Source organism: Podarcis bocagei, assembly GCF_964188305.1.
Source record: "Podarcis bocagei genome assembly, chromosome: 5".
NCBI classification, from domain to species: domain Eukaryota; kingdom Metazoa; phylum Chordata; class Lepidosauria; order Squamata; family Lacertidae; genus Podarcis; species Podarcis bocagei.
The window spans coordinates 58,875,441-58,889,755 of NC_138129.1; the positions used below are offsets into that span (position 1 = coordinate 58,875,441).

General features: G+C 42.4%; 2 protein-coding genes across 4 annotated transcripts in view; both read left to right on the forward strand.

Moving 5' to 3' along the window:
* The window catches only part of PRPF38A (pre-mRNA processing factor 38A), a 178,898-nt gene extending 174,760 nt beyond the window's left edge, over positions 1-4,138 (forward strand). Inside the window, exon 10 of the mRNA XM_081195374.1 lies at positions 4,104-4,138. Within this exon, the coding sequence (XP_081051500.1) occupies positions 4,104-4,131 (28 nt within the window). The 3' untranslated portion in view covers positions 4,132-4,138. The remainder of the gene's footprint in view (positions 1-4,103) is intronic.
* LOC308587655 (protein zyg-11 homolog B-like) lies at positions 1,074-13,082 on the forward strand. 3 transcript variants are annotated; one of them, XM_081195371.1, is made up of 14 exons: positions 1,074-1,173; positions 3,344-3,509; positions 4,564-5,318; positions 5,966-6,106; positions 6,319-6,495; positions 7,519-7,583; positions 8,863-8,962; positions 9,051-9,104; positions 9,242-9,403; positions 9,827-9,874; positions 10,256-10,453; positions 10,536-10,597; positions 10,988-11,085; positions 12,097-13,082. In XM_081195371.1, exons 2-14 carry the CDS (start codon positions 3,497-3,499, stop codon positions 12,285-12,287), a joined length of 2,064 nt encoding a protein of 687 aa, XP_081051497.1. In that variant the 5' UTR covers positions 1,074-1,173; positions 3,344-3,496; the 3' UTR covers positions 12,288-13,082. The 3 variants fall into 3 exon arrangements, with proteins under 3 accessions (XP_081051497.1, XP_081051496.1, XP_081051495.1); XM_081195370.1 differs by lacking the exon at positions 1,074-1,173 and adding an exon at positions 1,847-2,013; XM_081195369.1 differs by lacking the exon at positions 1,074-1,173 and adding an exon at positions 2,088-2,316.
* The last annotated feature ends 1,233 nt before the right edge of the window (positions 13,083-14,315 follow it).

Consider the following 14,315-nt stretch of genomic DNA (forward strand, 5'->3'; position numbering starts at 1 on the left):
CTAAAACAGGAATAATTTTGGGTTTCTTTTTCCCCAAACCTTTTCTAGGTCTAAAATATCTTTCCTAAGGTGGCCAGAACTGTACATAGTATTCCAAACATACTTTACACTTGCTTATGTTGAATTGCATTTGGGATTATTCTGCCCATTCACTCCATTTGGAGAGATTCTTTTGAAGTTCTTCACAATCCCTTTTTATTTTAGCCACCTTGAATAATTTTGTATCATTAGCAAACTTTGCTAACTCACTGCTCACCATGAATGCTACATCATTTATGAACAAGTTAAAAAGCACGAGTCCCAGTGTCAATCCTTGAGGGACTCCACTTTCTATAGCCCTCCATTTGGGAGAACTGTCCATTTCCCCCCACTCTGTTTCTTAACTGGTTTCTGACCCACAGGAAGACCTCTTCTAATATTGTGTGACTGCTAAACTTACTTAGTGAGGTACTTTATCGTAAGCTTTTTAAAAGCTGAAATACACAATCTCAACACTTTCAACCTCATTCTTAAGACACCCTTTTAGCTAATAACTGTATCTTTGCAGTTGCATCACTACCTGCCCCATACCTGATGTCACATGGCTTGAGGAAACCAGCTTCATGGATCACATTAGGACTTCTCATGGACTTAATTAGGCCTGTGGACTGGAGGGTCCTTACCACTTCTCTAAATTTAAAGCTCTGGTTAACTTACCTCAGCCGCTAAGTGAGCTGATTAGAATGGGAATTCTGAATAAACATAATTAAGCTCTCCTAGACTGAGCAAATTAAATGCTTATTTAACATCAAAGTTCTGATCATTGTTGTACTATAGGCCAGCCAAGCAGCAATCCTATTGGCATCCAAACTTTGGAGCAGTTATTTTTATTTTGTTGCAAGTATAGGGTTACTACATTCTGGTAATCTGTGGCAAAACAGTTTGTGTGACTAGTATTTCTATATATAAAATTACCTCGTGGGTAGGGGCTCTTAACAAACAAGGCATTGATATGAATCACCTTGCATACGACATTTATGTCCTTGTCCTTGCCCTTGTACAGCCCAGATTAGTTTATAAATGAAAGCGCTGTTGTTATTATCGGTGCTATTTTTTCCTAGAAAAAGAGATGCTGGAACTTGCCAGGAACGCCTCCCTTGTTCTCCTAGAATGGCAACGGTGCCCACCTGAGAAGTGAGTTCTGGCTGGAAAAAAACACCAATTATTATTGTTATTATTACCCCACCTATTTCTTTCACAGGACTCAAGGTGGCTTGCAGAAAGAAACAAGGCCAACTTAAAGCTTAGAAAAATATATTTTCAAAAATGAAAAAATGAAAGCAACCTTATAGGAGCCCTCAAGCATATTCTGGTTTAATAAGAAAAATTTAAAAATTGTGCAGTAGCCCCTTAGAGACCAATTTTTTGGACAATTTTTAATTTTTTCTTATTTATTTCGACTGCGTCAGACCAACACAGCTACCTACCTGAATCTATATTCTGGTTTAATTCATCAGAATTTAGGTCGTTGCCTGGACTAAATTTGCCATTTCAATATTAAACTCGAGAGAAAAAGAAAGAAAATGTAAGAAGAAAATGTGTGCTAAGCAAGGTCTAGCGCCCAAACGACTGTATTTATAAATTCGTGGCCCAAGAAAGGGACGCAATGGCTACTCCCAGCGCCCTGCATCCATTACTCTACAATCTACTTTGCTCCCTAGTGGTGGGAGACGGCTCCCCCCCTTCCACCATTCATCCAAAGGAGGGGAGGACCCCTACTCGGAACGCGCATGCGCCTTACTTGCACCATCTCCCTCGGAGCTTAAACGGCGTTCCTCCCTCTTCAGTCCGTGCTGCGCCGCTTCCGGTGAGCCCTTGCCCGCTTTCCGGTTACTTCGCACCGCGCACCCCACCCCCTCCGCTCCCGCTGGCGGAGTGAATCCCGGCTCCTGGTTCGCCATGGTGCGGTTCCTGCACATCCAGAACCGGCAACGAGCCCCGCTGACCATTTGCGGGGACTGTCCTGCCGTGCAGGTGGGTGGGGAGGCGGGGGGGGGAGCGCGGGGACCTGAGGAACGGTTGCCTGGGGAGGGAGGCGAGGCGGTGGAAACAATGGGCGGCAGGAGAAGGAGGGAAGAAGCCCTGGGGTTTCGAAAGGGAGGACTCGGAGGGCGGCGAGGGGCCGGAGCCTTTGGGGAGAAGACTCTGCCTGGAGGAGGAGGGGGAGGAGGAAGTTCCCCCGGAGTAGTTCCAGTAGTGACTGAGCCCAAAGCACCACCGACTCGCACCCCCGAGTTTTTCGGGTTTCCAGAAAAGTGGCTGCGTTGGCCGGTTGTGGTAAAAAGACCCCCGAGACTTGGGGTCCCTGAAAGATCCTCGCGCGTTTTGTTAGGGCTGGAATTCTTGGGGGGCTACGGGTCATCTGGTGGGTCCGAGAGGTTGCGCACACAGCCTACTAAACTTGGGTTAAAACTTTAGGGTCCCACCCACGAGGCTGGCTGGCTTGGGGAAAGGGTTCCTCTTCGTAGGGGAGGAGGAAAAAGCGAGGGTTTCTTTCATAGTTCCGCTTGCCATCATGATAATACCACACTCATCTATCCGGGTTGTTCTGCTGTGGGCTGCCAGGCGCTGCTCAAGAGCAATCCTCCTAACATGGCTACGCAGAAGTAAGCCCTAAGAAATTCAGTGTGGGGCTCACCCACATATGGCTGTAGCCTTAGCCATCTGATTGCGACAGCTGTTGGTTGGTTTATTGAATTAATTTGTTTTTTAATATGTTCACTCCTCGTCCTTCCTCCTGGAGCTGCCCAGAGTGGTGGATAGACCCACAATTTAAAAACAAAAAGTAAAACACTCTTAAAATAATTAAAGCATTCTCAAAACTCTGTAACAGTTAAAAACACTCTTCCTTCCGGTGATCTGGGGGTTGCCAAGAACTTTCCTCCTCAAAGTTAATGATGATGAAGATTAAGTGGAAGTGGAGACGATACCTGGTCTTAAAAACCAGATCTTGCCCCCAGTGTATCCCATGTAAGTAACAGGGATAGTCTTCCTGCTGCAGTGTGGCTGGAGACACACAGTGTATTTACTATACCCATTTGGGGAGCATTAGTCGTATGGGAACTTGCTATAGGAGTGTTAACAATCCAAGGATAAACATTCTATAATAGTGACCTGTTAGGAACATTCATAATAATAATTTGTACTTGCTCTTTTTTTTAGTATTGTGTGTTTCACTTAGTGATGGATATTAAATGCAGATATGTAAGTTTATTATGTGTACTAAGTGAAGCCATGTATTAAGCCACTTTGTGATCCTAAGGAGTTTCTTACTGATGTGCTGTTATTTTTTTATGGGTGATAGGCAGAAGCATCTCCATATTCCTTAGTTGACATCTGCTTGAATGCCTTGGTTGCCGATTTAGAAAAATTCTGTATAGAACGGCCTGATGGGTCACTGTGCTTGAAAGAATCTGAAAGGCTTCCTCAAGAAGTGGCTGATCGCTTGCTGCAGACAATGGCATATCGAGGTAACAGTTCTTTTTGTGCTAGCACAAGTGATCTGAACATGAGGTCATTCACAGACAAGAACAGCTTGTTCTAGCTAGTTCATTCTTCTGTGCTGTTCCCCTTCCTATATAAAGTATGCATATCTAGACCATATTAGACTAGAAGTCTTATGAAATCCTCAAAGGAACAAAAAAATGGATAAGGATAACATTAAAAATTATGCCCTAGATATTAATATTTATTTGATTTACATCTTGCCCTTCCTTCCCAAAGGAGCCCCAGTCTGTAACTTAGCTGTCACATTAACTTCACCACCATGTTTAGATTAAAATGTGCTTATTTCCAGTGGTCAAGTAGTGGTCTGAATCATGCTGCTTAGCAATATCCCTCATGCTAGGACAAACAGCAGTAGAATAAACTGTGCATGTTAAGCATATTTGCATATAGCTCAGTTGGTAGAGCATGAGACTCTTAATCTCAGGGTCATGATTCCAGCTGCACATTAGGCAAAAGATTCCTGCATTGCAGGGGGATGGAGTAGGTGACTTTTGTGGTCCCTTCCAACTCTATGATTCTGTGTTATACAGTGGTACCTCAGGTTGCAGATGCTTCAGGTTACAGACTCCGCTAACCCAGAAATAGTACCTCAAGGTTAAGAACTTTGCTTCAGGATGAGAACAGAAATTGTGCGGTGGCAGGTGGAGGCCCCATTAGCTAAAGTGGTGCTTCAGGTTAAGAACGGACCTCCGGAACGAATTAAGTACTTAACCCAAGGTACCACTGTACTTCTGTCAGGAATAGTCTGTTCACCTTGGAAGATAGTCCATCTGGGTTATACTGCCATCTAGTGTTCACAGGCAGAAAATACAGAGTTGCGGAAATAGTTGCCATCACACTGAATAGTCACCAATCCATTTTCTGCTTCCTGCCCAGGTGGTTCTGTTTCTACTCACCAGTTGCTCGCCTCACTTTTTGGACTATTGCCTACCATGTAGTAATACAGCCTACTTTACAAATGACCAGATTTCAGTAGTTTACTTGCTCTAACATAGGCTTGTTTTCCTTTCCTAATAGAATTGTTGAATGATGGCACTGTGGGCATTTTCCGAGGCAACCAGATGCGTTTGAAGCAAGCTTGCATCCGCAAAGCAAAGATTTCAGCCCAGTCTTTCCGAAAAGCCTTCTGCCACCACAAACTAGTAGAACTGGATGCTGCAGGGATGAATGACACTGTTACTGTTGCAGATGTTGTGAGTGGGCTTGGCAGCAGTGCATGGATCCAGAACAACCTTCAGTGCCTTGTCTTGGACTCATTAACTCTTTCCCCTACAAATCCTTATGAACGGTGCTTTAGTCAGTTGTCTGGTCTTCGTTCTTTGAGCATTACCAATGTGCTCTTCCGTGATGAAGATTTAGCAGAGGTTGCTACTCTGCCAAGGTTAGAAAGCTTGGATATCTCCAATACTTCAGTCACAAAAATAACTGCACTCCTGGCCTGCAAACATCGACTTAAGTCTCTAACTATGCATAGCTTGAAATGCTTGAAAATGCCTACACCAAAGTTCTTAGACGTAATAAGAGAACTAAAGCATCTGATTCACCTTGACATCTCAGACGAGCAGCATTCCACATCAGATATTGCCTTTCATTTGCTAGGCCAAAAAGATATTCTGCCCAATCTTGTGTCTCTGGACATTTCTGGAAGCAAATACATTAACGATGAGGCTGTTGAAGCTTTTGTCAGACAACGGCCAACGATGCGGTTTGTGGGATTGCTCGGGACTGAAGCTGGGTACACAGAGTTCCTTTCAGGAGAAGGAACCTTAAAGGTTTGAAGGTTTTAAATGTTCTATAACTAAAATGATACTTGAAAATGGTTTGGAAGGGCAGTTCTTATTCCAATTTGCTTTGTAGCCTTGACCCAACAATGTTTACATCATGAGTTATTTTTTATTTTATTTGGAAAAATAGGTGTGATATTAAAGAATGAGTTTAAATGAAATAATAAATTTTAAAAGGAAAATGGAGGTTCCTGTCTGTGTGCACAGCAAGTTGTGCAGCGCATAGAATGGAGTAGCTCTGGAAAGAAATAGCACACATTAAAACTGTTCAGCTCCATTTTTGCCTAAGCCCTCTGGCTAAGCTGAGGCTAGTCTTCAGGCATATTCACTTACCACTTTTCTGGACCCTCAGAAGTGAGAGGGGTGTTGGCATGACAACACTTTGGCTTATCCACACTATAGTAGTTATTTTGGGAAAGCTTGTGCATCACAAGGGATGGATGTATTCCAGAACCGCAACCCCACCTCATTCCAGAGTTTGTTTTTGTAAAACACATTCGGATTAGGTTTGGATCTTCATGCTTGGTGGATCACCATGTTACTGCAGGGCTTTGTTAGCTACTGAATTTATTAGACCTGAAATGACCATTCTGAGCCTAGTTAGTGAAAATAATGAATTATTTTTATGTTCAAAGGTATCGGGAGGAGAAAATGAAATGCAGATTTCGGAAGCTTTGAAACGCTACAGTGAAAGGGCATGCTTTGTGAAAGAAGCCTTTTTTCACCTTTTTACTCAAACATGTTTTATGAGAATTACAAAGCCTGAAATCCTAAAGGTAAGCCAGATTAGTTTGAATGCAATAACGTCTTGCAAACTATTCTACTGTGGTCAAATTTTACAAATATTACTTAGTCCATTAGCTCCTATCTGCATTCCCCAAAGAAGTAGACCTCTCTTTATTCTCATTCATCCATCCTTATTTTTATTGGATTTTTGATTTCATTATGTATTGTGCTGAATTGGTTCTTTGCATATTTCATGCTGCAGCTTGTGATCATTGGAATGAGGAATCATCCTTTGGACTTGGCAGTACAGTTAACTGCTAGTGCCTGTGCCCTTAACTTAACAAGACAAGGCTTAGCAGCAGGCATGCCTGTTCGCCTGCTTTCCAGCGTAATCCAGCTGCTCCTCAAAGCCATGGAAACCTTTCCTGAACAGCAACAGGTAAGGGTTTTGGGTAGGATACAGTTACAATTCAACAGCCCAAATAAGAGAGCAGATCTTACAACATCTTTTATACCAGTACTAAAGCACAGTAGGAGATGTGCTGCTCAAATCCGGGGCACATGAATGATAGAACAAATGGTGCACACACAAAAATTATATGGATTTCTTTTCTATTCTCCCTAACTTTTTGTCAGCTTTTAAAATGCCACCTGTAGCCACAGTTTGGAGTGTGAGGTATGAAATGTTGGCTCTTTTAGATCCTTGGCTTATGACGTTGTGTTATGTTTTTTAAATATGTAGAACTGTATTTGGGGGCTGGGGAGGGCAGCAGATGTAGCATGTGTGATGCACCACACATGGTAGAACACACTGGCTCAGTTCACACAACTGTTGCCCTCTCACGTGAGTGGGGTGACACACTCACTGCCTAAACACATACACAGGGTTCTGATTGGTGTGACTGTGAAGTGGCCCAGTGTGGGTTTAATGTTAGAAACTAGAGAATGCCTGTCCTCCATGCAGCTGTTAACTCTTCCAATATATACCTCTTCTTCCATTTAGTGCCCAGTCTTTGACTTTGGGAAAGTCAAGGTTCTATCAGAAGTGTAGCTCAGAAATTGTCTTACCTCTGCTTCCATATTGCTGAATAATCTGATCCTGTCCTAGATAACTATCTGTTTTAATTTGTTGTTCCATATTTTGATGACTTTAGAATTTTGTTTCATTTGGAGGGTTTGAGCTGTAGGGTAGTACTCAGCTAAGTTATGTTCCCAGTAGACCTATGGAAACCAATGAACCTAAATTAGTCATACTCATGAATTTCAGTGGAGTTCAGATACCTAAACTCATGCTCTTAAGCTGCAAAGCATTGAAAACCTGCATTCTTGAACCATCTATCCTGTAAAAATGGATAATTAGCTTCAAATACTGTAAACTGCCTTTGACGAAGGGTGGTATATAACTTGAATAAGAATAATAAATACAGAGCCCTATGGTGCTGCTTTCTCTCTTTCCATATAGCTCCAGAAGAACTGTCTTCTTTCACTATCCAGTGTCAGGATCCTGCAAGACGTTCCATTTAACAGGCAAGTGACTCCAATCTGTTACTGTACAGTAGGGATAGACAGCTCTTCCCAGTATAGTCTGTCTGCCCCCTCGCTCAATCTCTAGGACAGGGGTAGGCAGCCTAAGGCCCAATTGCCTTCTCAATCCGGCCTGTGGACGGTCCGGGAATCAGTGTGTTTTTACATGAGTAGAATGTGTCCTGTTATTTAAAATGCATCTCTGGGTTGTTTGTGGGGCATAGGAATTCATTCAACCCCCCCCCCATATAGTCCAGCCCACCACATGGTCTGAGGGACGGTGTTCCGGCCCATGGCTGAAAAATGTTGCTGACCTCTGCTCTAGGATTTCTCCTTTCTGATGAAGACACACATTCACTTTGAGACATGGGCAAAAAGAACTTTTTAATTTCCCTGCCCGCCCAGTAAGAGGAGTTCCAGAGGCTTTGGTAGAGTGTTCCCTCATGCTCCCTTGAAGGCCAGTGCAAATATGATGCCTGATAAACTGAAGTTGCTTACCCAAATGGCAGTCCATGTGACTGGGTTGCTTCACTGGAGCATGCAGTATTGATGGATGAAGGACATTAGCCAGGACCCAGACAAATGGGAGTAAGCGGCCAAGGTGTTTTAACTGTGACATAACTTCTGTTGCTATTCATTCTCTGTGTGTGTGAGTGGGAGGGAGAGAGAAGAGGCCATAGATTAGTGGTAAGGTTTTTATATACAGAATGTACCAATTTCTATCACAGGCATCTCTAGTTAAGCACACCTCATGTAGCAGGACTAGAAAATCTGAGACCTTGGAGTGCTCTTGCGAGTTGAGTAGACAGAACTGCACCAGATGAACAGGGGATCTGACTTGTTCCTTTTTCCTATGCCTTGGGTTTAATGGCTCAGTTGCTTAGTAAGTAGAGACCACTGCAAAAACTTCTGATGCTGTTTGTGCTGATAAGGTGGGGTGGGGAATGTCAAGAAACCCTAGATACTTATCATCTTTATACAGCAAATAGACAGCAATGTCTTATTGAAGGGTGGTGTATAGCTCTGATCTCAGTGCCTTGACCAGTTAAACACTTCTTAGGAATGGTCAGCTTGGTTCTCCTTTCATTTCTGCCTACAAGGTGGCTAGGTTTGGGTTGTAAGCAGGCCTCTCTCATCTGCACTTTGCCTCAGGACAGGATTAATATCTGCTTAAAAACTGGTGAAAGTGAAAGGGGGAAACTGCTTTATTAATCTTGTTCTTTCACTATGACCTGGTTTAGAGTTGCAAAGTGTATACTCTGACAATGCTTTTAAATTTTAGGTTTGCAGCTGCGAAATTTGTTGTCCAGTGGCTTTGTAACCAGGAAAATCAACATATACAAAGAATTGCTGTTAATATAATCTCTATCCTAGCACTTAAGGTATGTGATTTTACATTTTCATCTAGTGCATCTTTATTATCAGAAGCTCTTCCACATACAGATTTCAAATATGTGGTTTGTTTTTTAGCTTTCAGACGAGCAAGCAGCGCAACTTGCTGCCGAGTTCTACATTGTGGTTGGGGTGAGTTGCTGCATCTCCTTTCCCCATAACAGTGAGCAATGTTTAAGAGGGTTTGGGGAGGAGAGTGCAATGTTGAAATTTGCACTTCATGTATAATTATTCTATGTAGTTAATGGTGTTGTTTTCTTCCTTTACAGAAACTACTTGAAATCGTTGAACAGAAAATAAATCAGAATGAATTAGATACAACTTTCCATTTTACACTGAGTGCACTTTGGAATCTCACAGATGAAGCGCCAACTACGTGTGGGCACTTCATTGATAACAAAGGGTTGGAGCTTTTTATGAGAGTTTTAGAGGTAAACGTGGTAGCTACCTTTCTAACCAGTTGACAAATACAACACTTTTGTTGTTTAGTCGATTAGTTGTGTCCGTCTCTTTGTGACCCCATAGACCAGAGCACACCAGGCACTCCTATCTTCCACTGCCTGCCGGAGTTTCGTCAAATTTATGTTGGTTGCTTCTATAACACTGTCCAACCATCTCATCCTCTGTCGTCCCCTTCTTCTTGTGCCCTCAATCTTACCCAACAGAGTTTTTTCCAGAGAGTCTTGAGATGGCCAAAGTATTTGAGCCTCAGCTTCAGAATCTGTCCTTCTAGTGAGCACTCAGGGTTGATTTCCTTCAGAATGGATAGGTTTGATCCTTTTGCAGTCCATGGGACTCTCATGAGTCTCCTCCAGCTACATAAGCTTAATAATTAAACCTATTTCTCTTTGCAGACTTTTTCATCTGACTCTTCAATACAGCATAAAGTTCTTGGCCTTCTGGTAAGAGCAGAATAAAGTGCAATGTGCTAGAATTGTTTTAAAAGTTAATGTGTGCATTTTAAAGGTATTAAATCTGTCATTTATTATTAGAGTAATCCTCCGTGCTGTTCTCTTTTCTGGCCTTCATGAAAAGGTGGGAAAAGGAAGTTGATTTTTCTAAAGTAGAAAAATTTCCTTAAGAATTGATATACAGTAGCAATGAAATACATCTGATTTTTTTATTAGCTTGAGGTGCATGACACTTCTCAACATATAAAGAGATGCTGGCCCATCCTCTTTTCAGGGGAAATTTATTCACTTTCAATAATAAAGTGACAACGAATTAGCATGGCATTTGCCAGCTTGTGATTTTCACGGTTGTATTTTTTCTATCTTCATCAGAACAATGTAGCAGAAGTGAGAGAGCTGCAGTCCAAGTTAATGCAGAAGGACTTCATAGATCGTGTCAGTGAACTGCTAAGCAGCGCCGAAATGGAAGTGAACTACTTCTCAGCCGGGATTATTTCAAACTTGCTATCTAGAGGTGAACAATCCTGGGCGTTGAGTCAAACACTGAGAAGATCCCTCATTGAAAAACTGGTATGGTGACTTAGATTCCATAGTTATTTTGAATATTTTCAGTGTTTATTGAAATGTTGACACTTGGTTCTCTCTGTTACAGCATGCAGCTCTGTTGAAGTGGCCAACACCAGAATGCAAGATGGTAGCACTGCCAGCCTATAGGTATACTCTAGTCAAAATATGCCTTGGCCAGTAATTCTGTATACTGTACTGTATATGGTTACCTGGCAAGCAGGGACAACTCTGGAACATATCAGAAGGGAGGAATAGCCTCAAATGTTCTAAATAACTTGCTCAACATTGAACCCTGTTGCTGATATGTATCTGCCAAGCGAACAACAAACCAACACTTAGGACTTGTTAGAAGTTATTAAACAGATCGCAATATATTTATCAGACAATTGTAATTATTTTTACTAGATCAGTGCTATGTACATAAGTAGTTCTGCAATCCATCTTCATTTCCTTGCCCCAAACACCACTTCCTCCACCTTTTCTCTGCCAGCCTTAATGCTAATCATGATTCTTAGGTAACTCTTCTTCAAACCATAGGTCCCTCAAGCCTTTCTACCCATTACTTGACTGCTTTGCGTTACCTGGAGTGCAGATTTGGGCAGCGTGGGCCATTCTGCACATCTGTTGCAAAACCCGTACGTATGGATGGTTCTCTTTTAATAAGCCTATGACTTTTCAAGTTCAACCTGTAAAGCCTGTAGGGAATGTCCATGTAGCTCCCCCCACCCCACCCCCCAAAAAAACTTGGCAGAAGATGCAATGTATGTTGTACCTATTCAGACCAAATGCTTTGGTGATCAGCTCTGTCCCTGCATTTGTTGGTAAACTCAGAGGGTGATTTATGCTGCTCCCCTTCTCTCCTTTCCTCCTCCCATTATTGCAATAAGGTATTAATACTGTGAAACTGTGGTGGGAGTAAGTTCCTGCTGCCTCTAACAGCGAATGCATCTTTAGAATTTTCCTGGCAAGTATGTGAGGTCTACCAGGCCCCAGATTTGTAGAACAGGTAACTGGGTTTGCCTTTTTACACCCATGGACTTTAGTTCTCTCTTACCAGGTAATTGCAGCATACAACATGCTTCTGTTTGTGTGACACTATAATAGCTATTCTGTTAGGAGGGTTGTGTCTTGGTGTAGGGAAATAAACTTTAAAATTCCCTCAGGGTGCATTCTTACCTTCAGTTATGTCACACAAACTGCAGCGATGAACACCTTTTAAACTCCGTACTTCTCTTCAGAAATTCAAACTGAGTACAGTTGTACCTTGGAAGTTGAACAGAATCCGTTCTGGAAGTCCATTCGACTTCCAACATGTTCGGAAACCAAAGCACAGCTTCTGATTGGCTGCAGGAAGCTCCTACAGCCAATCGGAAGCTGCAGAAGCCCTTTCGGGCGTTTGGCTTCCAAAAATAGTTCACAAACTGGAACGGCCACTTCTGGGTTTGCAGCATTCGGGAGCCAAAACATTTGAGAACTAAGCTGTTCAAAAACCAAGGTACGACTGCTGTGTCTGTGCTTAAAACCTCTGTGTTAAATGAGGAATCTCAATGTCCTGAAGTCAGGAGCGAAGTGTCGAAGTGAAGCTAGAGTGGTTTTGTTCCATTCATGTTGGATCATCTAATAAACAGATTTTTGTTTCTCTTCAGCTGCCAGGTACTGTTCCATGTTAATAGAAGAGAATGGGCTACAGCATTTATATAATATTAAAGAAAATGACCAGAGCGATCCAGATGTCCAGTATCTAACAAACGAGATACTATCTTATGTGGACACTCACATGAAATATTATGGGAAGCCTAAACAGCGAAAGGAGATACAAGCCAAGTCAAATGGATAACCGAGGGCACGGCTGTTTCTTTCATTTTGTCGTGCAGAAGCTGTGATGGTGATTTCTTAATGCTTTCTCAGGCATTTCTGATCAAGATGGTCCTCCTTGTAAGATCTGGGGGTACTTGTATGGCATGCACATCTGGAAGTCTCCGACAAGTAGCTTTAATTTGTAACTTGCCTTCTGAAAAGGGAAATGGGGCACTGTCCCTAGAGAAAACTGCTTAGTAGCTGACTGTACAGGTCTTGAAAAGAGTCTGTTGGTTTTGTAAGCCACCAATTTCATATGGTGGTGGTCAAGGACACTGCAAATTGAGGTTTTAAAAGCTACTTGTTCTCTTGCCAGTAATCTTTCTTCTTGTCAGTCCAGGAACTGTTCCATTTTTTTTGTCCATACCTTACCACCAGTAAACTCTGTATTGCTTGTGGTAGTCGAGAGAAAATAGGATTGGCTTAGCCTTGGAGAGACACTTTAAAAATCCCATGCGGTGAGGGCAGAGCGGTTTTGAAAACTCTGGGCAAGGGAGAGGTAGGCTGTTTCAACTAAAATGTTGAATTAGTCTTCAACAGGCTGTTAAGCCAGTCCAAAGCGTTCGTGAGGGGCTTACACACATTCTATGTGCATGTTGTACAGGGGAGATTCTGGCTTTGTCAGTTGTATATTGCCACAACTCAACATAAAAACCCTGTGCATCCACATTGTTTACGAGTGTACGCAAACTATTTTTGTACTTGGAGGGGGGAAATCTTTCAAGATACTTTCTAGGTTTTAATACTTAAAATAAAAGGCATGTCCAGTGATGGTTGTGACTGCAAGTTTTTTCTTTAATCAAACTGGTTGGCATGAAGGGCAAAATGGAGGCTTCACAAGGATTATCATACTATTATGGAAAGCAGCAACTTTATAGTAGAGCAGGCTTAGCTGAAAATTTTCATCCATGGTGTTGAGCAGGCATCCCCAAACTCGGCCCTCCAGCTGTTTTGGGACTACAATTCCCACCATCCCTGACTACTGGTCCTGTTAGCTAGGAATGATGGGAGTTGTAGTTCCAAAACAGTTGGAGGGCCTAGTTTGGGGATGCCTGGTGTTGAGTTTTCAAAGGAGTGACAGGATGTTAGGGCTAAGCTAGATGTTATGTATTAACCTCTCTGCTCAGAAAAACAGATGGAGGCGAGTGGTTTTAGACGGAAAGTGCAGGCTAGGCAAACTCAGCCCTCCAGATGTTATGGGACTACAACTCCCATCATCCCTGACCACTGGTCCCATTAGCTAGGGATGATGGGAGTTTTAGTCCCAAAACATCTGGAGGGCCGAGTTTGCCTATGCCTGGTGCAGGCAGTCAAAGGATTCCACATTCCTACAATGTGCTTTTAAATTGTGCCCCCTCCACTTCATAGAAGAGCTTGCACAGAACAGCTGGCTTGTGCAGCCATAAGATCTAGTTTGGCCTTTGCTCACTGATAAAGAGGGAAAACTCAGGCAAGTGTTTCACCCATTTATGTACTGTAGGCTCTTGATAATCCTGCTCATCTCCCCTCTTATAAATTAAGCACAAGCCATCTTTGTTATTGTGCAATTGGCATAATGTGTAATAGCTGTAGTTGGTGATAGTTTGCTTTTAGTAAAAGAGAAATTGTCTATCATGTTGGCCAATGCTACTTGCATTCCTTTTCTGAGTTAAGCTCCTGAAGCTTAACTGTTCATCCCATTTTGCAGATGCCAAAGGCAGGAGTATCTTTCCTATTTTACAAGAAAAGCTTTATCCGTAACCATTTCATGGACTGTGAATTAGTGCATTTAGGGTACTGCTGTCTTGAAAGTGCTGAAAGCCGTGTTCTCAAATATTTTTGGTACGCTGAAGGTGATGCCAACTGTTCTCACATATGATAAGCTGCATATGAGTTTAGAGGTCTTCTAAAAAGGAGCATTTTTACCTTTCTAAGAACTTGGCACCTCCCTTACGTCCTCCTGGATGAACACTGAAAGAACATTCTGTATGACTATAAAGGCATTCTAGCAGTGGTGTAGAAACCAAGA

What these genes read in the sequence shown, in the direction of transcription:
- LOC308587655 (XM_081195369.1), top strand. Translation starts at nt 2,092, where the DNA reads ATGGGCGGCAGGAGAAGGAGGGAAGAAGCCCTGGGGTTTCGAAAGGGA. An exon ending in GGCTGCGTTGGCCGGTTGTG is followed by an intron (nt 2,317 to 3,343) that starts GTAAAAAGACCC and finishes TATGGGTGATAG; the next exon opens with GCAGAAGCATCTCCATATTC. An exon ending in GTAGCACTGCCAGCCTATAG is followed by an intron (nt 10,598 to 10,987) that starts GTATACTCTAGT and finishes TTCAAACCATAG; the next exon opens with GTCCCTCAAGCCTTTCTACC.